The 24,557-nt window shown below is 52.8% G+C and overlaps 1 protein-coding gene across 3 annotated transcripts in view; it reads left to right on the top strand.

Annotated features, from left to right (window-relative positions):
* PPP1R16B (protein phosphatase 1 regulatory subunit 16B) overlaps nt 1–24,557 on the top strand; it is a 100,082-nt gene that overhangs the window by 62,680 nt on the left and 12,845 nt on the right. For all 3 annotated transcript variants that reach the window (XM_053890257.1, XM_019458506.2, XM_019458507.2), the window contains 6 exons: nt 12,496–12,566; nt 16,310–16,455; nt 18,362–18,465; nt 20,118–20,242; nt 23,094–23,219; nt 23,753–23,828. In XM_053890257.1, coding sequence (XP_053746232.1) covers nt 12,496–12,566; nt 16,310–16,455; nt 18,362–18,465; nt 20,118–20,242; nt 23,094–23,219; nt 23,753–23,828 — 648 coding nt within the window. The remainder of the gene's footprint in view (nt 1–12,495; nt 12,567–16,309; nt 16,456–18,361; nt 18,466–20,117; nt 20,243–23,093; nt 23,220–23,752; nt 23,829–24,557) is intronic.

Genomic DNA, 24,557 nt, shown 5'->3' with positions numbered 1-24,557 from the left:
CTTGTCCATAAATCTTTTTCCGCCACCCCTCCTCTTATCTTTAGCATGTGTATGTGCTGGAGATTCCTCGCAAAAAAACACACAGTTTTGACTTATATATGGACGATTTTTGTTTTGCTGGATTTTGCTTGGTGTATTATGCGATTCACAGGCTTTCTTAACTGATAATTGCTTCGTTCTCCCCACCCCACCGCTGACCCAGGCAGCCACTAATCTGCTTTCTGTTTATGATTTCATTTTGAAATATCTTTTTAAAAAACCACCCTAAGGGGCGCCTGGGTGGCTCTGTCAGTCAAGCGACCGACTCTTGGTTTTATGGACCAACTCAGGTCCATGATCTCACGGCTCGTGAGTTCAAGTCCCACATCCAGCTCTGCACTGACACCGCAAGAGCCTGCTTGGGATTTTCTCTCTCGCTGTCTCTGCGCCCCCTCCCCTGCTCTCTCTCTGTCTCTCTCTCAAAAAAAAAAAAAATAAATAAACTGAAAAAAAATTGTTTAAATCCATTCTGCACCATAGTAATGTTGCCACCCCCACTTTCTTTGTTTTCGCATTTGGCTGGTTTATTTTTGAGCATTCCTTTATTTTTACGCTCTCTGTTATTTTGTTGGGATGTATCTCTTGTAAGCAACACACAGATGAATGGTTTTTTTTTTTTTTCTCTTTTTGACAACCAAATCTTCACTGCTTTATAGGGGAGGGTAGATGATTTCATTTATTGTAGTAGATAGTTGGTTTTTGGTCATCTTGCCTCAGGCCTTGTGACATTTATGTTTCTATGTTCTTTCATTCTGTGACTTTAACGAATACTATGTTTTCTTTTACCTTTCCCGTTGGTATAGAAGACAAAATCCCGGTTTTACTTTCTCCGGTGGTTCCCTTTACAATTTCAAAAGTCTTGTTTACTTTCCTCAGCTAGACAGGTGGAAGCCCAGAGTGGGATTTGCTGGTGTTCTGTGTGACACAGCACTGAGAGACAGAAGCAAGATGCATCGTCTTTAGGAGAAAATTGAGAGCCAGGCAGACAGACTGGGGGGGGGGTGGGAAGGATGTGGTGATGGGACAGGAGAGTGGAACCAGGGAAAACAGACAGAAGGTTCAAAGTGGACGGGTGGGAGCTGGAGGAATATCCCCCTTCATAGGCAACTTGTTTCCTCGTACTAAATATTGACAGGAATGGGTTTTATTCTTAGTTATATATGGGCGAGTCTCTCCTGTCACCAGTTATGCCTGAAACACCAGCTGTACCTGGAATCAACCACACTAATATGGGTTCTCGACACTTATTAGCTAAGTGAGTTTGAGCAAATCATGGACGTTCCCTGTTGAATGAGCTGATGATAGCACCTAAAGTCATAGGATTGTTGTCGTGGTTAACTGGGATGAGACATGTAGCATCTGGGCATTCTTCTGGGTATTCTTCTGGGTATTCTTCACGCTTGGAAAATATTCAGGAAACGCTACATATTATTATGACGGCTGTGAAGCCATTTTCGTTTTCATGTATATGCAGCTCCTGCGTGTAGAGCTGGGAATATTTTTATCTGTTACTTGCATGGAGATATGAAATAATTATTTTTTAAAAAAAATTTTTAACGTTTATTTATTTTTGAGACAGGGAGAGACAGAGCATGAACGGGGGAGGGTCAGAGACAGAGGGAGACACAGAATCAGAACCAGGCTCCAGGCCCTGAGCTGTCAGCACAGAGCCCGACGCAGGGCTCGAACGCACGGACAGTGAGATCATGACCTGAGCCAAAGTCGGACGCTTAACGGACTGAGCCACCCAGGCGCCCCTGAAATAATTACTTTAAAAAATGAGGAGCAATAAGTAGACAGAGAAGAGAGGTGATAGAGCGATGGGGTTGGGGCAGCAACAGGAGGAAGTCCCGAAGAGGAGTGCAGGGAGTTTGGGGAGAGAGGGCAGTTGGGGGAAAAAAAAAGAACAGGTACCTTGGAGAGTTCCCAGGGGGCCAAGGCTCTGGAGGGCAGAAGGGAGATCAGGTTCCCAGATCCCCAGAGAAGCTGCAGGGAGAGGTACCGGGAAAATTGTGGAAGCAGAATTAGTGAAGAACAGGGACCTGGCACAGTTGGGGTCCAGTATGTTCATGAATGGAATGGGGGAAGTTCCAGGGTCATGTTTCCGGACTGGCGGTACCCTCACTTTGAGTCTGAGGTGTTGATAGGCACAGGTGCACCTGGTTGGCTCAGTCGGTTAAGCGTCCAACTCTTGACTTCAGCTCAGGTCATGATCTCACGGCTTTGTGAGTTTGAGCCCTACATTGGGCTCTGCGCTTTAAGCTGTGGAGCCTGCTTAGGATTCTGTCCCCATCTTTCTCTCTGCCCCATCTCCACTTGCTCTCTCTCTCTCAAAATAAATAAAAAATAAATAAACATTGAAAAGAAAACAGTAAATAGGCACAGCCTTTGTAGCTTTGGTGGAGAAACCTTACAGACCCACGTCTTCTCTGATGAGATGAATTAAATTCAGTTCTTTCTCCCTTTGAGGAAATCTAGTAAAATATCCGCTGCTACATTAGGAAGTTATTCTTCTCCCACCCCCACGTTTCAGAAAGACTCTGCATTTGCCACGAGCATTGACTGTAGCTTATTTTGTATCAAGGTTTCCCTGGTCTCCTTCTGTTTATTTATTTATTTAGACTGAATTTTCCGAGAACAGTTGTAGGCGCACAGCAAAAATGAGGGTAGGTACAGAGATTTTCCATATACCCCTTGGAACTACACATGCATAGTCTCCTCCATCGTCAACAACCCGCACCAGTGTGCTACTCTGGTTACCATTAATGAGCCTACATTGACCTATCATTAGCCTACAAAGACCCCGGTTTACATTAGGGTTCACTCTTGGTGTTGTGCATTCTGTGGGTTTGGACAAATGTATAATGTATAATGATGTGTATCCATCATTATGGTAGCATACAGAGTGTTTTCAGTGTCCTAAAAATCCCCTGTGTTTTGCCTATTCATCCCTCCCCCCTCCCTAACTCCTAGCAACCACTGATTTTTTTTTTTTACTGTCTCCATAGTTCGGTCTTTTCTAGAACATCATATAGTTGGAATCATACAATATGCAGCCTTTTCACATTGGCTTCTTTCACTTAGCGATATGCATTTAAGGTTCTCCCATGTCTTGTCATGACTGGACATCTCATTTCTTTTTAGCACTGGATAAATATTCCATTGTCTGGATGTACCATGGTTTGCCCGCTTACCTGCTGAAGGACCTCTGGGTTACTTCCAAGTGTTGGTGATTATGACTAAAGCAGTTATAAATTTTTGTGTGCAGGCTTTTGTGGATATAGTTTTCAACTTCTTAGAGTAGATACTAGGGAGTGTGACTACTGGATTATGCGGTAAGAGTATGTTTAGTTTTGTAAGAAACCGTCAAAAGTTGCTGTACCATTTTGCATTCCCACCAGCAATGGATGAACGTTGACTGTATTCATGTGGGTCTGTTTCTGGGCCCTCTGTTCTGTTCCGTTGATCTGTTTGTCTCTTCTTCCACCAATACCACACTTTCTTGATTACGGTAGCTTTAGGGGTAAGTCTTGAGGTCAGCTGGTGCCAGTACCCCAACTTTGTTCTTCTTCTTCAATATAGTGTCGGGGCTTTTGTCTTTTTCTATAAATCTTCGAATCGATGTGTCAGTATTAATAAAATCACTGACTGAGATTTTGGTTGGGATTGCATTGAATCTATAGATCAAGTTGGAAAGAACTAACATTTTGACAATATCAAATCTTCCTGTCCGTGAACATAGACTATTTCTCCATTTATTTTTCTTTGATTTCATTCATTCGAGTTTTGTAGTTTTGCTCATATGGATCGTATACATATTTTTCTTAGATTTTCCTGGTATCTTTAGTTTCATTTTCTTAGGAGAGTTTTTTTGTTTGTTAATTCTCTCAACAGCTACTTGTTGAGCTCTTACTCTAGGTGCTGGATATTCCAGATAAGAAGACAGACAGGATTTGCCTGCACAGAGTTGGCATTCTAAAGGGTCTGCAATCCCTTTTCCTGCGCACATCTAATACTAGATATAAGTTACACATGTGCAGAGGCTTCTGGGTAGCTGATGCGAGTCCCTGTCAACAACTTCTATCCAGCATGACCATGTGTCTTGGGCATGGAGGTTCTAGAAAAGAAAATATTATAGCTACATGCCTGACATGCCCTTGGCCATCTTGCCTTCCTAGTTTTGAAGGTATCGGAGATGCTAAGAGAGAAACCAACCTCTTTGTATAAGTCAAGGAATGAAGATTCTCTCTGAGATGAAAATGTCTATGGCCTGGCCTGGGAGCATTTTTGTCCAGAGCACGAAGTATAGACCAACCCAGGAGAGGATGCTCTGGCCAGTTCTGAGGCTTGGGTAGAGACCGAGCAGGCTCTCTTTACCACCGCAGTCATCAGATATTGACTGGGATCCCAAACCATCTCATGGTAGCCAAAAAGTTTACGGTTCCTACTCTCCTACCCCTCCAGCCCTTTCACTAGACCTCTTGGTCTAGTAAAAACACAGACAAATGCATGCACAAATACATCATAGTGTTAAGTGTTTGGGGGAGGGAACAGGAAGCGCATGAGAAGGGTGCCTCCCCCAGCCTCGGTGTCAGCTTCACAGAGGAAGTGACATTTAAGCTGAGACATTTAACCTGAAACTCGGTTAAGAATTAACCATGAAGTGAAGGCTGAGAAAGTCAGGCAGAGGGATAGCCCATGAGAAGGGCACGAGAGTCAAGAGAGAGGGTGGTACGTGGTGGTCCTGGAAGGGTCCGGGTGGTTAGGAGGGAAGATGCCAGCAGGGGTGGGCAGAGGCCAGATCATGCAGGGCCCTGGAGGGATCAAGTGGCCAGTGGCCTCCTTCTTTCTTTCCCGTTTTAAGTAAGAATCAAACATCTATTGTTTACCAGGTACTGTCCTAGGCACCGTGGGTACAGTAATGGATGAGACAGATACTGTCCTCACCTCGTGGAACCCCCAGGCTGGCAGGGGAACGAGCTCTCAGCAGGGTGCTCAAGGCCACCTTAGAGCCCCTTCCTCTTTTTTTTTTTTTTTAATGTTTATTTATTTTTGAGAGAGAGAGAGAGAGAGAGAGAGAGAACACGAGCAGGGGAGGGCAGAGAGAGAGAGGGAGACACAGAATCTGAAACAGGCTCCGGGCTCTGAGCTGTCAGCAGAGAGCCCGACGTGGGGCTCGAACTCACAAACCATGAGATCATGACCTGAGCTGAAGTCGGGCGCTTAACCGACTGAGCCACCCAGGCGCCCCCTCTCCCTATTTTTTTTTAATTGAAATATCACTCACATACCACAAAATTTACCCGTTTAAAGTGTGCAAAGGATGCCTGGGCGGCTCAGTCGGCTAAACGTCTGACTCTTGATTTTGGCTCGGGTCATGATCTGTGGTTCGTGAGATTGAGCCCCGTGTCGGGCTCTGTGGTGATAACTGGGGATTCTGTCTCTCTCCCTCTCTCTCTTCCCCTCCCCTGCTCATGCTCCCCCCCCACCCGCCCAATTCAAAATAAATAAATAAACATTAAAGTGTGCAATCTGTGGTCTTTAGTATATTCATAAGGTTGCGTAACCATTACCACTGTCTAATTCCAGAAAATCGTTATCACCCCAAATGAAACCCTGTACCATTAGCCGGTCACATCCCAGGGCCCCTTGCCCTCAGCCCGTGGCAGCCACTGATCTACTTTCTATCGTTATGGGTTTGCCTACTCTGAAAATTTCATACAAATGGAATCATACAACACGTGGCCTTTTGCGTCTGGCTTCCTTCCCTTGGTGTGATGTTCTCAGGATTCATCCATGCTGTGGCATGTGTCAGCATTTCGTTCTTTTTCATAGCCGCATAATATTCCACTATGAATAAACCTCATTTTACTTATTTCTTTATCCATTGCTGGACATCTGCGTGTTTTCACTTTCGGGCAATTATAAATACTGCTCCTAATAAACGTTTGTGGGCAAGTTTTTGTGGGGAAACTTGTGTTTATTCCTCTTGGGTCTATACCCTGGATTGGAATCACCGGATCACTTGGTGACTCTATATTTACTTTCTGAGCCACTGCCAGACTTCTCCTCGGCGGCCGCCCCATTTCACATTCCCACCAGCAACATACAAGGGTTCCGGAGTCCCTTCCTCCTTGCCAACCCTGTTATCGTCTGCCCTTTTTTCTTCCCAGATGGATCCTGGAGAGAGGCTCCCTGGGGAAGAACAAGGCCTGGCTCCTGGGGCCTGCACTTGGGGATGTGGCTTTGAGGGAAGCCCGGGTCTGCCTTGCCCACCCTCCACCGCGGCTGAGTCACCGTCCGGCATCTTGGGGTGAACCGGCCCCTGCAGAAGCCACCATTAGACTCGACTGAATCTCTCCCCGCAGCCTTGGGGCGGCTGGGCTTCCCTGGAAGCAGCTATCTCTGGCTGTTTCTGCTCCAGGGAGGGGGGGGGCAGTGGTGGGTGGAGAGGTTGCAGTCGAGTGATTTTGGAGGCGTGGCGCATCGAGGGCCCAGGACAACCTTTCTGAGAGCGCTGGTCCTCCTGGCAGTGTCTGAGCAGCAGGCTGGGTGCCCGGCCACCCCGACAGCACCCTGGGAAGGGGGGGAGCGGGAGGGCAGGTGGAGGAGCTGGTTGGACCAGGCTGTACGTGCTGGACCCGGGAGACTGTGGAGGGGGAGCAGCCCGGTGGGTTGGCGTCGCAGCTGGCCGTGTGCCTCCCGCGTGCCTGGCATCGGGTGGTGGGGGGGGGGGTCTGCCTAGAACAGAGGTGCAGCAGGGAGATGGACAGAGGATGCATTGGAGCTCAGGCTTCTGTGTCTACCCCAGAGCTGCCACTCATCTGTCACGGGACCTCAGGCTAAGTGTTAACCTCTGTGCCACCGCGTCCCCGTCTGCAGGCTGCACTAAGAGGTCGCTGTGATGACTATCAGGGATCACTGTCTTCATTAACCAGCACTGAACACTGAATGATCGGCGATGGTCCCGGCCCTTCTGGCTTTTCATCCTGTCTGTGGCTCTCTGCTGCATTCACCCTGCTCCTCTCTCTGCCGTCCACGTTCCTGCCCGGGCCCTCGTGTGGCCACAATTTTAGCCAAGCGGTGAAGTGTTCAGCTTTTGGAGGCAGCCAGCCGAGGTCAGAAGTTCGAGCTCTGCCGTTCCCAGACACGTACCCTTGGACAAGTCCTTTCCCTGGCTCGAGACTGAGCCTCAGTTTTCCCATCTGTGAATCGGGGGCAATAATAGCAGGCAGGTGATACTAGCCGGCCGTTAATCCTCATACCGGATCAGGAGGACTAACGGATTGAAAGACAAAGTGCTTAACGCCGTGCCCGGCACGGTTAGGGCTGGCTGCACAAAGAGTAACGGAAGGTGTCAGGCAGAGGGCGTGAGGTCTGGGACCCTGGGCAGGAGGGGACTGATGCGTGTCCGTGCCCGGCCTGGGAGTGGCCTGAAGGACTCCGGCTGCATTGCCAGTGGAGGCTCAGGGAGGGATATTTGCTGCTTCATTTCTGTACAAAACCTGTATTGTGGCTTTTCAGTTCCTGAGTCACACGCCCTGTGGTGTGTGCAGGGCTGTACGCATGTCCCCAGGGTTCCCTGGTCCCAGGGGCAAGCAGCTCTCTGGGCCCTCCCCTCCCTCCCTCCCCCTGAGCAATCTTCCCTTCCTCCCTCGCTTCCTTCCTTCGTCCATTCACACAATAGACTTGCTTTTTAAAATTTTTATTTTTAAATAAAAATTGAATATATGTAAGATATACAACAGAATGTTGATCTAGAGAGAGAAATGATTAATAGAGTGAAGCTAATTCACATACCCATCTCCCTATATAGTTACCTTTTTTTTTTTTTTAGATATTGGCCAAAGGGCACAAAGTTTTAGTTCGTTATATGGGATCTAATGCACAGTATGGCGACTATAGTGAATGCTTTATTGGGGCGCCTGGGTGGCTCAGTTGGTTGAGTGTCCGACTCTTGATTTCAGCTCAGGTCATGATCTCACGGTTCCTGAGATCGAGCCCCGCGTCGGGCTCTGTGCTGACAGCATGGAGCCTGCTTGGGATTCTCTCTGTCTCCCCCTCTCTCTCTCTCTCTCTCTCTCTCAAAATAAATAAATAAATATTTAAAAAATAATAATCGAAAACTAGAAATTTGCTGAGGGAGCAGATTTCTGGTGCTTTTGCTACAATAATTTCTGGAGCCCCTGCTAGGAGCCGGGCTCCCTCGCGGAGCCCAAAAAACTAAAGAAAGAGTTATATAATCATTGTAGACTAATCAGCCTGTATTCACAAATCGGGATGGGCACTGCTGTGGAGCTGAAATGCAGAAATGCAAGGTACTATGGGAGTGGGTAACTCAGGCAACTTGCCCGAGACTGGGGTGATCAGGGAAGGCCTCTCCGAGGAGGTGACATTTCAGCTGGGATCTGAGGTTTGAAGAAGAGTTCGCTGGCCCAAGAGTGAGAAGAAGGAGGGCTCCAGCCACAGGAACCTGCACGTGTAAAAGCCTGGAGGAGCTCTGTTTTTGTTTTCTTTCATTTTGATTTGGTAAATGAAAGAAGCCAGCGGCCACTGAATCGGTCACTGAGGGATTCGGGGAGGGCCAGAGACTGCATCACGCGGTGCCTCGGAGGCAGTGGAAGGATGTGGCCTCGTTGCTGGGCGCTGGGTGGAAAAGGAGGTGAGACGGGGCGGGGAGGGGGGAGGAGGGCCGGTGAGTGGGTGCCCCACAGACATGACTGTACAAGTCACATGGCCGGGCGGCAGCTGCTCAGCCCCAGAGCGCCCCCCGCTAGTGTGGATTGCCCAAGGTCCGCCTGGGGGGGGGCAGACACCTCTGTCCTTCGGTCCAGGGCCGGGAGCAGGTGTCACACAGACCAGCTCGAGGTCAGGCCGTCTGCTGTGTGGGGTAGAGTGGGTCAGGTGGCAGAAAACCCACCAGCTCATCAGCAGTGATTTCTCCCCGCAAAGGCAGCCGCCACCAGCTTCCTGCCGAGATGGGTCCCTTCACCCTCACTCGCTACAGCTGGAGATGGAGGGGAGCAGACGGCCCTGCTTGGCCCAGATTCCAGCCAGATTGCCAGGGAGGTGTGGGCGGAGCGACAGGGTGGATGCCAGGAGCAGGAATACAGGAGAGGAGGGTGGGAGCCACCTCCTTGCCATCTCAGGGGGACCTTGCTTGCATGGGGGGCGGTGGGGACCACCTCATTGCGGTCCTTGAGCCAGCAGAGGCTTGGAGCTCCCTCGAGAGAGATGCTTCTGTCTTTTACAGCCAGGCCAGGAGCTTGTGAGAAATGCGAGATGTTGACGGTTTCATCCCCGGCGCCCGGCGCCTGGTGGGACCAGGCGGGAGCTTAGTGGTTGTTTTTTATTTGTGTTTTAAAAATAAGGGGCGCCTGGGTGGCTCAGTCGGTTGAGCGTCCGACTTGGGCTCAGGTCATGATCTCACGTCCCGTGAGTTCGAGCCCCGCGTTGGGCTCTGTGCTGACAGCTGGGAGCCTGGAGCCTGCTTCCGATTCTGTGTCTCCTTCTCTCTCTGCACCTCCCCTGCTCACCCTCTGTCTCTCTCTCTCTCAAAAATAAATAAACATTAAAAAAATTAAAAAAAAATGGTGGTAGTAGCTTTCGGGAGATGAGCCTGGAGGGGTAGGGAGACAGGACTGCTGGGTACAGCTGAGCAAGCTGCACACTGCACAACTCCAGAGGAAGCCATTCCCATAGACCGTGATGAGAGGAATGCAGCCTGGGAATTGTGCAAGGTGGTAGCCCTGTAGGCGGGACCCCACCACGCAGGACCTTGAAGCCCAGCAAACATTTTCTGTAAAGGGCCAGAGAGTAAATATTTTAGACTGTGTGGTCCATACAGCCTCTGCTCTGCGACTCAGCTGTGCTGTTTCAGGGTGAAAGCAGTCATTGGCGATATGTAGATAAATGAAATGTTTCTTGTTCCAATAAACAACCTAATCTACAGAAACAGGCTGCCTGCCAGATTTGGCCCGTGTGCCATAGTTTGCCCACCCCGGTGAAGGCCACGAAAGGATTTTGAACTTCATTCTAAGCGCCGTGGGGAGCCATGAGAGGGTTTAAACAGGAAGTGAGAGGTGCACGTTCGCAGTTAACACGGTTCTGAAAGACCTGACTGTGCCCCCAGGACCTGCAGTGTTTCTTCCGTCCTGTGTGTGGATCACTCTGTTAGTGCTGGTTCCCACTGGCCTCAGGGGCAGAGTGGAGCAGCCCTGTGGTCAACAGTCAGGGCCTCGGAGTCGGAGGACCTGCTTTCCTCTGCTTGGTCTCCCGTGACTATGACCCTTTGTCTCTTCTTCTCCACGAGGGGAATCGTTACAGACAGGAGCCCCATGAAGGAAGGTGGTTCTGCACGGACCTGGGGGCACAGGAGGAGCTCAGTAAGGAGGCACTGTGGATGGATGTAAGAATCCTTTTTCTTGCTGAACCGGAGGCAGGAAAGCCTGGTCGCGCCCTGGGCGCGTGCCGTGGGCTCTTTGCTCCAGTGAGCTGTGCCCAGAGCCAGGCTCCCAGCTGGAGCAGAGCACACTTCCAGGGACACCGTGGCTCATACATGCGAAGGGCTCCGTGGAGATGGGGGTGATGCTTCGTACCTCTTGGGCTGAAAATAACTGCCCGCCATGGGAGTGATTCCTCATCTTGGGTTCCCAATAATTCCTGCACACGGACGCTGCTTTTGCAGCTGGTGTTTAATTTCTGTCTCCAAGAGTGTCTTCTGGACAGGGAGCCTGGTCCCCCCCACCTCCACCCCGGCGCTCCCTGCGGGATTTGATGGCTTGCCTCGTATAAGCAGAACCTTCCCAGAATCCGTCCTGTACAGGGGCACAATGGCCACTTCTACTCTCCCAAAGGCCACCAGCCAGCCCCACGGGCTCTCCACTGGCCCGTGGAGCGGCAGGCTGGGCCTCGGCGATCAGTGATCTTGCCATAACTCTTACCTGCCCCGAGGCTGTGGGGGTCACCACTGCAGGGTGGTCTGATTTGCTCAGAGCCGGAGAGGCTGTGTCCTTGGGCTGAGCTAGGGGGCTGCCGATTAGGCCACGGTCCAGGAAGAGTGGCTGAGGACTTACCGTGTGCCAGGCCTCAGGGAAGGAGCAGTAGGTGCCAGGTCACCGTCCTGCCCTTTTGGGGCTTAGTGTCCTACGGCAGACAGACCCAAAGCCCCTAATGACCCAGATAGTTATGTAATTTCGGTTGTGAAAGGCTATAAACTAGATTCAGAGGAGCTGTGGGTGTATGTTAACAGGGGAGTGCCTCGTCTGGGGAGTTTGAGCTGAGACCTGAAGGTTGAGGAGTGAGGCAGATGTGTGTGTGTGTGTGTGCATGCGTGTTAGGGGCAGATGTATGAATGAAGCTGGATGGATGGATAGCGGATGGGTGGATGAATGAAGGGACGCATGGATGGATGAGTGAGTCTTCCAGGCAGTGGGAACGGGCTATGCAAAAGCTCAGAGACCAGAGGATGCAAGGTGACCCTGTAACTGATGAAAGACCATTGTGGAAGGTGTTTGGAGTTTAAGGAATGGGACTGGAGAGGTAGGTAGGTAGGAGCACCATGTACCGCTGAGCAAGTTGCGCACTGCTCCAGGGGGTGCCGGTCTTATAGATGGCGGTATGAACGGTGCCCCCTGGACTGTGCAAGATGGAGGGCTGCAGGAGGGATCCCATCACGCGAACACCGTATGTCTTAGGAGGGGTTTTGGACTTTGTTCCCCGAGCACTGGGGAGCTACGGAAGGCTTTTAACAGTTGGTGATGGGGCTCATTTCCATTTATAGCGCCCCAAAGCGGCGCTGTCCAATAGAACTTTCTGTGAGGATGGAAACGTTCTGTTTCGGCACTTTCTAATACGGTAGCCACGTGTGGCTTTTGAGCACTTGAAATGTGGCCAGAGTGACCAAGGACGTGACTTTTGAATCCTTATGAGTGTAAGTTTAAAAGGCTGTAATAGCCAGATGCGGCTGCTGGCTCCATAGTGGACAGGCAGCTCCAGAGACTGAGACCATATCCCCCCCCCCCCGCCCAGACTCCTGCCCTGCTGGAGACGTCGCCGCTTGCCAGAAGGCTGGGCAGAGGCCTCAGGCTCCCCCCTCGTGTGGACCTCAGTTCACCCTCGGGCCAGGGAGGCCACGGGCCTGTGGTTCTAGGAACTGGGCCTGGTGAGGGTAGAGCTGAGGGGCCGCGTCCATCCCCGCTGCGCCTGAGACCTCGTCTCTTCCCCTGCTCCCACCCCCCGGGGGTGCTGAGCCGGTATCCGTCCTGCAGAAGCAGCGGCCGTGTCCCTGCCCTTCCCAGATCCCCCCTAGTTGCCCCACAGCGGCTCCTCGTCCGTATGGTGGAGAGCCGTTCACACTTGCCTCCTGTGCCCAGGACGTTCGCATCAGGACCTGGGCGCGGTGGGTCTTACCTGGGCCCCCCGCACACCTGCTCACTCCTCTGCCCTCCGTTGCAGTGCGCTACTTCCTGAAGAACAAGGTCAGCCCTGATCTGTGCAATGAGGACGGACTCACAGCCCTGCACCAGGTAAGGCCAGGTCCTTGGACCTGGGGTCCCTGGATCCCTGCGCCCCAGCTGAACGGTCACGCCATCTCCCGGCCTTTTCCTGCCCACAACCCCCAGGGTGGAGGGGAGGAAGGGCAGCCTCAGCTGCCTCGTCTGAAAGGCTCTTGTCTACTTGGGAGATGCGCGGGTCTGTCACCGACACGCCCACGGAGCCCCTGGGCACGCGTGCGTGCGGCACACGCACAGCCTCCCGGCACAGGGAGCCTTTGTCACGGCGTCCTCTCTGCCCAGCGAAGGGCTCGACAAACAAAGCAAGTTTGCTCTGAGCTCGAGGTTTACGAAGCATGTTTGTTCGCACCCACCGAGGCCTCCGTCCACCCTGGTGGGAAGGGTGATTGACAGGGAGGCCACGTGAGCCGCCTAGCGTCGCACAGCCGTGGTCCGTGGCCATGAAGCAGGTGCCCTCGTGGCCCACATCCTTTCCGGGGCGGCGCGATGGGCCAGCCCCCCCTTGGCCTGAGAGGGGCTGTTCTCGCTGTCATCACTCAGCTGGATGCTGCCAGAGCCTCCTAGCTGGGCCCCGGCATTCAGTTGCCGTGCCGTGTTTCGTTCTTCCCGCGGTGGCCTCAGGGACGCTCGGGCCAAAAGTCTGATGTTACTCAAAGCACTCTTGCTGTCCTCCCACGTGGTGCCTCGAGGCCTGGCCCCTGACCAGTGCTCTGTGCTCCCTGCCTCTCCGGGCTCCAGCCGCATGGCTTTTCTGTTCCTTCCACACACTGGCTCCTCCCACCACGTTTCCCATGGCGTGTGGGGGTGTGCCCTGATCAGCCCCCGTGTGCAGCAAGAGCCTGAGAGCTGTGCTATCGTATAGTGTCCTTTTCTTCTGAGCACCTGCTCCGGTAGCCATTTTAGCCATTCGATGCTGGCCTCCCTCTATCCAGACAGAGCCCATGTCTCCTGCCCATTGGTACGTCCTACCATCTTTCCCCGTGCTGGTATACAGTCAGTGCTCCATATGTGCGTGCTGACCTGAACACACGGAAGTCTCCCGGTGCCCTGGCCCAAGTTTCTGAGCAGGTGGACTTGCACGCAGCCCGGCAGGTGGGAGCCCAGGCTGCCTGAACCCCAAGCTCTCTCCCCGAGAGCGTCTCCATGAGCTCACGAGGGCAGGAAGGGATGGACGGAGACTGGCCGCTGCCCTACCCGTGAGCCCCAGGGGCAAGCCCCACCCCCAGCCATCAGCCCAGTGGCTTCCTATCTGTCTTTTTGGCTTCTCTTCCACTCCGCAGGGCTTCATTCACCCACTAATTCTAGCTGTGTGATCTTGGGCAAGTTACGTAAGCTCTCTGTGCCTCACTTTCCTCATCTGTAAAATAGTAAGTGCCCACCTCACTGGGCCGTTGCGAGGATTAAACGAATACGCATGACAGCCCTTCAAGCGTCTCCTGACGCTGCATAAATATTAGACGGCATTATCGTTATTGAAATTTGTCACCTCGTTCGCTTCTGTGCAGGGCCACTTATGTGAAGTGTAGTCGATCCTCTCAACAGCCCTTTGAAATATTATGGTTCCCATTTTTATAGCCCAGGAAACCGAGGCTCAGGGCCGGCACTGTCTAGTAGAATTTTCTAGGGTGATGGGATGTCCTGTGCATCTGCACTGTGCAGGACGCTAGCCTCGCGGGGCTATGCGGCACTCGGAATATTGCCCTGAGGATTGAATGAGGTCGTCTGTGGCCAAAAGTTAGCGAGGTGGCCCTAGCGGCACCTCAGAAAGCACTAGCCAGGGTTATTTGATAACGTGACAGGCTGTTATTGCCACTGCCCGGCTGTCATTACTGTGTCACTGCGGCTGCATCCAACACAGGCTGGAAGCGCCTTCGCACGCCTGGTAAAGGCGTGTGGCTCTCCTCCCCTTGGCAACAGGGAACCTTCGGGGCTTGTAAACTGGGACTCATGGATTGACGAGGAGCTCTGTGGGTTGAGGGTGTGGGAAGGGGGGCGACGGGTTGGCAGGGAGAGATGATGAAGCCGCATCAGGGCAGTGGGGCTGGGGGCAGTGATTTAGAAGGCGGCATCCACACCCCATGAGAGATTGGATGTGGGCAGTGAGGGGGCGGGAGGAGTCATCCAACCGCAGGTGCCATTTCCCACCTTGGGGAATGTAGAGGAGGAGGCCTGCCCACCCCACCACCTACCGCCCCAGCGTGCACCCCAAACCCAGCCCTTCCTCTGGCCGAGCCTCGGAGGTGCAGGCTGGTCCAGTCCCTGGGCATCCCTCTCGTAAGGCTGCAGTTCTGGGTGCACAGTCCCCTCCCCTTCCAACCTGAGCTCCTCCGCTACCCCGTCCTCACGTTTTCTGTAGCCCTAAGGGTGGGTTCTCTGGCCCGGCTGTCCCCTGACACTAGGGGCTGACCTGCTCCTGCTGTGGACAGGAACTCCCCAGACCCAGCTCGCAGTGACAGGGGCCCCTTGTCGGTCCCCACTGCCTCCCTCCAGTGCCTTGGGCTCCCTCTGCTGGCCGTGCTGTGCCACTGCATGGTTCTCTCCACCACCTGAGGCACACCCCCCTGGGGTCACCCCTCTGCCCCACTTGTCTGGAGAGATGCCCTCAGACCCAGCCAACTCTAGACAGGCTGGAAAGAGATCTCTGGCATTATCTGCACAAACGGTTGCTCTTTTCCCACACGTCCTTCTGGCACTGAACCCTGGCTCTGCCGGGGATGGGGTGGGGGGCCATGGTACCACCCTATCCCCAGCCCCATCGCCACATAGGGCCATGGGCTCCCAAAAGTGCCCCTGATCCTTCTGCTGGCATCCAGTCCCTTCTTCCCATGTCCACAGATAGTCCTGTCGGCCCAGCCACCATCGTCTCTTAACTGGATGATTTTGCCATAGCTTCTCCCTGTCCCTCTCCTCCTCAAAAAGTGCTCACATGCAGTCTGTTCTCCACATGCACCCAGAGGAAGGATTTTTTTTTTTAAAACAAGTCTGATTATGTTGCTCCTCTGAGTATAACTCTGCCACGTCTCCCATTGCACGGGGACCAAGCCCTTCCCTGGATGGGGCAGCACTGAGCACAGACGCCTGCTTTGTCCCCTGCTGGCTTCTCCATCCCGGTCTATAGAGTGACTCCCTGTCTTCTTCCTCCTCTATCCTCGCCTCTGTCCTCTCAGGGCCCTGGCTTGAGGCCCCCCTGTCCCCTTGGAATCGTTCACTCTCTGTCCCTGGAGTTTGGGGGCTCTGGTGGCTGTCAGAGGTGTTTGTCTCCCTGGGGGGCTATGGGTTCCTGAGCCTTCCCTGTCCCCAGGGCTGACCTAAATGTGGACAGGCCAGAGCATAAACCTGGCTGTGTCCTTTCAGGGACTCTGTCAGGGTCCCCAGAGCCCTGATGTGGAGGAGGGTTCTTTGCGGGGGGCGGGGGAGGCTTGGTTACTTGGGACTTAAAAAAGAACAAGATTTTGAAGCCTCATTCAAAATTTTGTTTCGTTTCCACCACTCACAAAGTATTTTCTCTCTGCCCCTTGGATTTTTAATATTTCACTTATATTTTTAACTTGAATGTTATTAACTTTCTCGTGGGGAAACCGAGGCTCAGAGAGGCTATGTGGCTTGCCCAACGTCACACAGTGTGTGAGTAATGCAACTTGATTCAAATGCAGACAGTTTGGCTGCACTGTCCTTCTTGTGGCCTCTCGAGGGGAACCCCGCAAGGGCCGGCGCCCCGCTGAAGCTGACCCTGTGTCCCCCCTCACCCCCCGCAGTGCTGCATCGACAACTTTGAGGAAATCGTCAAGCTGCTCCTTTCCCATGGTGCCAACGTGAATGCCAAGGACAACGAGCTGTGGACGCCCCTGCATGCCGCGGCCACCTGCGGTCACATCAACCTGGTGAAAATCCTCGTTCAGTAGTACGTGACCCTCTCTTCCCCAGGGACAGCCTCCCCTCTGCCTTTGGTGGTTTTCTATTTGTTTTGTTTCTGCCTTCCACCCCTTCCTACCCCCCTCCCCGCTCCGTCTCTCCTTTTCCTCCTGTGGTGCCATTTTCTCTGTCTCTTGTGGTGCCTCGTGTGTCTCTCTTTGTCCCCATGCCCTCCCTTCACCTCTGTCTCTGTTTCTCTCTCTCTTCCTCTGGCCCCCAGTTCCCTTCCTCCCTCCACCTCTGTGTTCCTTTCCCACTCTTGTCTCTCTCTCTCTCTTTTTAATATAATTTATTGTCAAATGGGTTTCCATACAACACCCAGTGCTCATCCCAACAAGTGCCCTCCTCCCTGCCCATCACCCACTTTCCCCTCTCCCCCACCTGCTCTTGTCTCTTTTCAATCTGTCTCTCCCTGCGGTTTCCCCCCAAACTATTAGCACACGACATAAAAACTCACCTTTCTTGCATTGCAGGAATAATCCCGATCAGTCTTGGTGTGAATCCTTTTAATATGTTGCTGAGTGGGGGTCGCTAGTATTTTGTTGAGGATTTTTGCATCCGTGTTCACAAGGGATATGGGTCTGTAGTTTCCATCTCCTGGAGGGTCTTAGTCTGGCTTTGTATCAGGGTAGCATTCTCTTTTTTTAATTCTCTTTTTTTTCTGTCTCTGTGGGCCCATGAGTTTACATTAATCTCCTCTACTCTCTTTGGGTTTCGTTGCCATTTTTGGTTTCTTTTGCTATTAAAAAAAAAAAAAAAAAGCATACTTGCTTCCTTGGCCCTGTCTCTCAAATGTTATTTACATGCTTTTCTTCAGGACAGAACCTGCTTTGAGGGGCACCACGTGGCAGTGTTTTTCCTAGGACTATGGCCATTTCTCTATATGCTGTTCTGAGGGTCCTTTCCTGCCCTGGAAGGCTTTCCAGTCCGCTCAGGTTCTGTAGACACACAGAAAAGACAACGTTCAATTTTAAATTATCGCACATCTGACTGAGCCGCGGGGAACGTTGAGTGGCCACAGCCTGATCAGTGATGGTGCCCAGAGGAAAAGGGAGTGCCAGCCGAGTACAGTGGTCCCCAGCGCTGATCTGTACCGGAATCACGTGGGGCGTGGGTTCAGAATACATAATCCAAAGCCGCACCCCCAGAGACTGTGTTTCAGGAGGTCTGGAGCGGAGCCCAGGAAGCTGCAATGTATTTCGGTGATTCCCCGGGTAATTCTGCAGGGCATCTCAAGATCGCGTGTGGGAACCACTGGGCCAAAAACCAGATTCTGCCAGAGAGCCCCAGGGCTCTGTCCTGCCCCTGTCCTGTCAGCCTTTCGGGCCAGGACTTGGGAGAAGGTCGGGGGGAGCCGGTGGACAAGGACTGAAATAGAGCCGGGGTTTGAACCTTGACCCTCCCGCATGCTTGCTGGGTGACCTTGCACAAGTGACTGCACTTGTGTGAGTGTTTGTTTCCCCTTGAGTGAGATGGGTCCGCAATAACAACTCAAAAGGACTAGCACGAAGAGTCACTCAGACGATGTGTGTATAGGGCTTAGATCAAGCCTGGCTCTAAGCAGATGTGTGATAATTTATGCCGTTAGTGTTATTTGTACTATCGTCACCAAGGAAGACTTTGACATCTGTCCTCAAGCGCCTGTCTGCTGGCCCAACAGAGCAGCAAGCTGGGGGTGGTCTGCTTGGGACGGCTTTCCTGGGAGCTCCCGTCAGAGGCCCCCGGGGATCCTGAAGCTGCCTTCCTGGCTGGGGTGCCCCAGCGAGGCGGAGGGGTAGTGGGTGCTGGGGTGCCCAGTGGGGTTGCGGGGGAGAGGCTGGGGGCGGCGGGGGCGAGGCAGCCAGACCAACCCTAGCCACCCCTCCCCGGCCCTCACGCTCACTCTTTTTCTGCAGTGGGGCCGACTTGCTCGCCGTCAACTCGGATGGAAACATGCCCTACGACCTCTGTGAGGATGAGCCCACCCTGGACGTCATTGAGACGTGCATGGCGTACCAGGGTAAGGGCGGGGTACCAGGGATGGGCACAGGTGAACGCGTTAGCTGGCTGCAGGCCCGCCTCATGCTCCCCACTCAGGAAGTAAGATGGGTCCTCGTCGTGGTTGTTATCCGGGTGACTAACAGGACGAGGCCACAAAAGGCCCCTGGAAAACGTGCTGTGCAGGAGGGAGGCACTGTTCTCATCACGTCACCCACACGCGCGGGCGGCCTCAGCTGGCCTCGTCTCCTCTTCATCAGCTGTGACAATTCAATTCAATAAACATTCACAATAAAGATATATTCCCCTTTGGAAACATAATCGAGAGTCAAGAACATTCGCGGGTGCCTGCTCTGTGCCAGGCACCACGCTGGCTGCCAGGGGCCGGGATAAACAAGATGTGGGCTGTTCTCAGCTCACAAATGAGCCGCAGAGAGGAAACAAATGTGGCAATCAGAGACCTGCCCGCCCCCACCACCCCGCACGCATATTTCTGAAGGCCTCCTTGGAAAGAAGTCTCCAATCCAGACCCTTGACTGCAGTCTGAGGTCCGGCCGGGACCCTGCCGTTGAGTCTCCTTCCGGGTTGGGGCAGTAGCCACCGATGTGGTCGCTGGCCTGGGCTCTCCCTATTCCTGTGCTGCAGGGGTCCTTCACTTTTGTACCAGTCTGGTGAATCCAGGGGCACCTCTTCAGGAATAGTGCTTTTAAATGCGGTTCTCAAATTCCCAGCATCATAGCGGAGATCAGTCATGTTAAAACATGGCTACCAAAACATTTTTAAATGTGTTACGTAGAAACTTCGTTAATTCACGAAACAGTAAGAAAATACCTGCAGTTTTCTGTTGGTGACGGTCACGGGCACCTGCTAATTCTGTGGATTTTCCCCATGTCCCCAGTGGAAGGAAATAACTGTATTTCATTTCATGGTTGGTGATAATAAACGTGTAATTTTTTTCCCCTCCTTTCGAGTTTATAGACCTCCCCTCAGTTCTGCCCAAGAATGTTTGATTTGACGGATATTTTTGTAGAACACGTCACTTTCGCCTTTTTAAACACCATGAAGTAACTGTCAGTAACGCTTAGACTTTTAGTCGGAGATTCAGGCTATCGAATGTTTGTCCGGGTCCTTCCACTCCAGTTTATTCAACTTGCCATTCAGAAGTTACATGTTCGCTAATTCATTCATGCCCGTAACAGAAATTCATTAAGCATTGAGCCCTCGTGCTACAGACACAGCCATGGGAGAGAGGAAGGGAACTAACAGGGAGACCCTGGTCAGACAGGTGGTTGAGGCAGGGGGGGCGTCAGCAAGGGAGGTGATCCCGGCCAGACCTGCAGGATAAGATAGGGCCAGCCGACTGAGCTGTTGCAGGCAGGCAGGTGGATGGTAGGGATTTCTGGTGTAGAGAGACAGAATATGTAGCAGTAACCAATCCTATTTAAGTGCCTCCTGGGCTCCAGGCAGGCATGGCCCTTGACCTTTGGGCCAGTGCACGGTGTGCGTGTTCACTGGGCCTGGGAGACAATGACCCATGGGCATGTCTGTCTTCTCCCTCGCCCGGCAGACCTCGGGGAGCAGGAGCCGTGCCTCGCCCTTCTGCCCCGCCACTCCTCCCCGCTCGGGGCCTAGGCCCGGAGTGCTGACTCAGTGTCCCCCCTCCGCCCCATGCAGGCATCACCCAAGAGAAAATCAACGAGATGCGGGCAGCCCCTGAGCAGCAGATGATTGCGGACATCCACTGTATGATCGCAGCGGGCCAGGACCTTGACTGGATAGATGCCCAGGGTGCCACACTGGTGAGCAGATGGGCCAGGCGGGTTTGGGCTGGGGCGGGGGGGGCGTCAGCACTGGAACCAAGACCAGCTGTGGCCGAAGTGGGCCAGCACCTGGTGGAGGTAAAGCCTTGAACCTCCTCCAGACGGCTTTGGGGCCAGAGTTGGCTCTGGAATATGGAGCGTCAGCAGAGCGGGGGGCTCACCCCCTTTGAGAATCTGGCCACTTTCAGCTGGGGCTGGGAGTCAGGAGCCCTGCTGTCCACCCGTTCTGTGTCCAAGTTCCTCCTCTACTTAGAGCTCCAGGTGTCCATCCTGAGCTCATGATTTCCCCCTCCTCCAGGGGTGGCTGGTGCCATCATTCATCCATCCAGTCGACACAGACCTCCGTGCCACATGCTTTACTAGACTTTGGAGAGCTAGAACAGTGAACCTTCTCTCTCAGATCTGCGTGATTGGCTCCATTCATCCTTTTGGCTCGAGTGTCAGCGATTAGAAACCTTGACCTCTCTCCATAGGCTTTCATAGGACGATGCAGCCTAGTACTGGGGAGGGCCTGCTTCTGAGGCTCTAAACTGAAAACAAGAGCAGGGCCTTGAAAGCCCGGATGCCCCCCCCACCCCCACCCCCTGCAACCCCTGCTGATGGCTGGGTCCTGGCCTGGGCTTGGGGTCCGTGCTGGTCGTAAACACTCAGGAGTCTCAGAATCTTGAGCTGACCAGCTGGGGTTCACCAGCAAGACCCCTCAGTGCCCCTCAGGCCTGACCCGGTGGCCCAGGTGTGGTTACTGAGCTTCCCCCACCCGGTTCCTGAGCCCCACCCTCTGCCTTATGCCTTTTCCTGTTCACTGGGTCCCTGCTCAGCCCAGCGCTAAAAGATAGAGTTAGGTAGTGAGACGGAACACGGCAGTATGAAATCAAAGCTAAGCTGTCCCAGGGCATGGCCCACCCTGGCTGGAGCTCCTTTGGGTGTGTGGCTGGACCCTTTAGACACACGGGTCTTCTCTTGGGCTGAGGGCTGGCCTCAGGGTGGCCCAGACCACATGGCCAGGCCCCTACTGGGTCTCAGGTCGTCCCAGTAAAGCGGGGATACGAATAGCACCTTCCTCACCAGGTTGTTGGGAGGAATAAGTGAGATTCTGTATGTAGGTGCTTAGCACAGAGTCTATGAACTCTCAGTGGATGTTAGTGATTAACATCTTTTTAAGTTTATTTATGTGTGTGTGTGTGCGCGCGCGCGCACGTGTGTGTCTGTGACAGAGAGAGAGAGAGTGAGCGAGCTCAGGGGACAGGGGGAGAGAGGGAGAGAGAATCCAAAGCAGGCCCACGCTGTCAGCATGGAGCCTGATGTGGGGCTCCAACCCACGAACTGTGAGATCATGACCTGAGCTGAGAGCAAGAGTCAGACACCTAACCAGCCGAGCCGCCCAGGCGCCCCAGTGTTATGGTTATTCTAGCAATATCACTCTCCCGGTCGTGCCATTTTCTTCCCAGCCAGGTATGAGGCCCCACAGTTTGTAATGTCTGGCTGGCCTGCTCGGTGTCCTTCTCCACAACTGGCAAACCACGCGTTTGTAAATCAGATGATTGTTCTAATTTTCATGTATGCCTGTACCAGATCACACCCCGGGTTTATTCTGAAAATTAAAAAAATAAAGGAAGACCTCTATTTGCCAGAACCTCATAGCAACCTTACCCCGGGATGGGGCAGCGTCTGACCATCAGGGCTGTGTTCTGAAGGGCCACTTCCTGGGGTCATGCCTTCTCTGTCCCACTGACCGGAGCTCTGTGGCCGCAGACCTCAGCCCCGCCAGAGCTCTGGCGTCCTTGGGATCTCAGCTCTATCTCCCACCTTGGCTGGGCAGTTGGTTTCTCTTTGCCTCATCTCCTTACTCCTTCCTTTCTTCCCAGGGTGCACCTTACCATCACTCACGGCCCTCCAAGACAATCACTTACTGTTTGTCATGCGCTAAGCACTTTATATATTTTCTGGAGGTCAAGCAGATGGGATATTTGAGGTCTGCAAGGCGGCGTCCATCCCCAGAGGCCTTGAATGGTGCTGGGTAGAAGAGTTGTGGCCTCAACATGAAGCTTTCCCTCGTTGGATGTGTTGGTTACCTATCGTTGTGTGACAAGTGACCCCAACACTTAGCGTCTTAGAACAACAGGAAATATTTGTTATCTCACATGGTTTCTGTGGGTAGGGAATTGGGAACAGCTTAGCTGGGTAGCTCTGGTGGGGGCCTCTCACGAGGTTGTGGCCATCTGAAGGCTTGACTGGGGCTGGAAGATCCACTTCCAAGATGGCGCACTCACATGGCTAAGAAGTTAGTGCTGGCTGTTGGCCGGAGGCCTCAGTTTTTCACCTCCTTACAACCTCTCCTTGTGGCTGCTTAAGGGTCTGCGCTACACGATGGCTGATTCCTAGAGTGATTGATCCAAGAGAGCCTAAGGTAGAGCCAGCAATGCCTCGTATGACCTCACCTCAAATCACACACCACCACCTCACAATGTCTTGTTTGTTAGAAGCGGGTCACTTGTTCTGGCCCGCATTCAAGGGGAGAGGAATGAAACTCCATCTCTTAAGGGAGGTATGTCAAAGAATTTGTAGACATTTTAAAACCACCATGTTGGGCCTCCGAAACCCCTTCCTCAGAGCTCAGCACGTGGTAGGGACTCAGTAAGTGCTGTTGCCTTAACCACAGGGGCTCTCAGACCCACCACAGGATGGAGAGTGGCCTTAAGAATGCTTTGTAATGTGGCTGGATTTCCGACTCATTCTCTTCCATTCACTGCCCCCCCGGAATGAGCTGGGATTTGGGGAAGAAGTGGGACTGGTGCCCGTAGGGAATGCTCACTTTCCTTCTCTCCTTCAGCTGCACATAGCTGGAGCCAACGGGTACCTGCGGGCAGCCGAGCTCCTCCTGGACCATGGAGTGCGTGTGGACGTGAAGGACTGGGATGGCTGGGAGCCCCTGCACGCGGCCGCCTTCTGGGGACAGGTAACTCTCCGCCGTCGGGCTGGGAGGGAGGGCACACAGGACCAGCCCGCTGTCCTTTGGGCTGGCAGAGGGTTCACAAGACCCACCGAAGGGGTTGACCACAGCTAGTTTGTGGGATAGGAAAGGACCTTGAGAGTTTGCAAAACCATTCGACAGGTTGTGTCCTAAGAAGATGATGATCACATTTGCCACATTAGAAAATTCCTCACATTTTTGATTTGAGGAGTTTCTCCTTTTGTTTCGCAGATACAAAACTCTGATTACAGCTGTTGCCGTCCCTCCTTGGATTCCTGACAGCTCTAGATTTACAGCTGACTCCTTCTTCTTCTGTCCCTTGGCATGGCCCAGGCATGCTGGAGGAGGTGTCACGCCCATTGTGTGGACAGGATTCCTGGCTCCAGGGTGCAGAGCCTTCCCTGGGAACCCGCTCTGCCCCATCATTCTTTATGTCATATCCTGAGAAACACTGGGCACTCTTACTACCTCCCAGGCTTTTTGAGCCGATGGGGAACGTGGGCTTCTTCCTGTTTCAGATGCAGATGGCAGAGCTATTGGTGTCCCATGGGGCCAGTCTCAGTGCTAGGACATCCATGGATGAGATGCCAATAGGTGAGTCCAGCATAAAAACTAATATACACATAGGTACTCATTAATTATTTGATGGATAGTGGAATAATTGGATAAATATATAGTTGGCTAGACGATGGATTTGTGTGTGGATGGATAGGATGAATGAATAAATTAATGAAGGGTAGTTTAATGTGCAGATGCACAGCTGGATAGGTGGATAGATACGTGTACGGGTAAGTGGATGAATGTATGGATGGAAGGTTGGATAGATGGATGGGTGGATGGATGGATGGATGGATGAATGGATGGATGGATGGCTGGCTGGCTAGATGGCTGGCTGGCTGGCCGGATGGATGGATGGACAGCTGGATGGCTGGATGGTTGGATAGATGGATGAATAAATGGATGGGAGGGTAGGGGATGAATCTGTGGATGGATGGCTGGGTCAGTGAACATCTGTGGATGGATGGCTGGGTCAGATGAATGAAATGATTAGGTGGATTGAATGGGTAGGTATATATGATTTGATATACATGTAATTTGGGGCTTGGACTACAGAGAGTACTTGCTTGTTTCTCTTGATGTGTCTTATATCGCTGGAGAGTTGATGACTCCTGTTGGAAACTACCAAAGGGGGATGGCTCTTCCCACAGCTGGGAACCTTAGGAGCTGTGACTGTACGAATCCTGGGGTTCCTGTTCTTATCCTCTAAGGATTGGGGTGTAGCCCAGGAAGTAAGGCTGGCATTGTTTTCTTTCCTCCCTGGAT

This window comes from Panthera pardus, unplaced genomic scaffold (genome assembly GCF_024362965.1).
Source record: "Panthera pardus isolate Hobbes unplaced genomic scaffold, ASM2436296v1 HiC_scaffold_25, whole genome shotgun sequence".
Lineage (NCBI taxonomy): Eukaryota > Metazoa > Chordata > Mammalia > Carnivora > Felidae > Panthera > Panthera pardus.
This window is presented reverse-complemented; position numbering and strand designations above follow the sequence as displayed.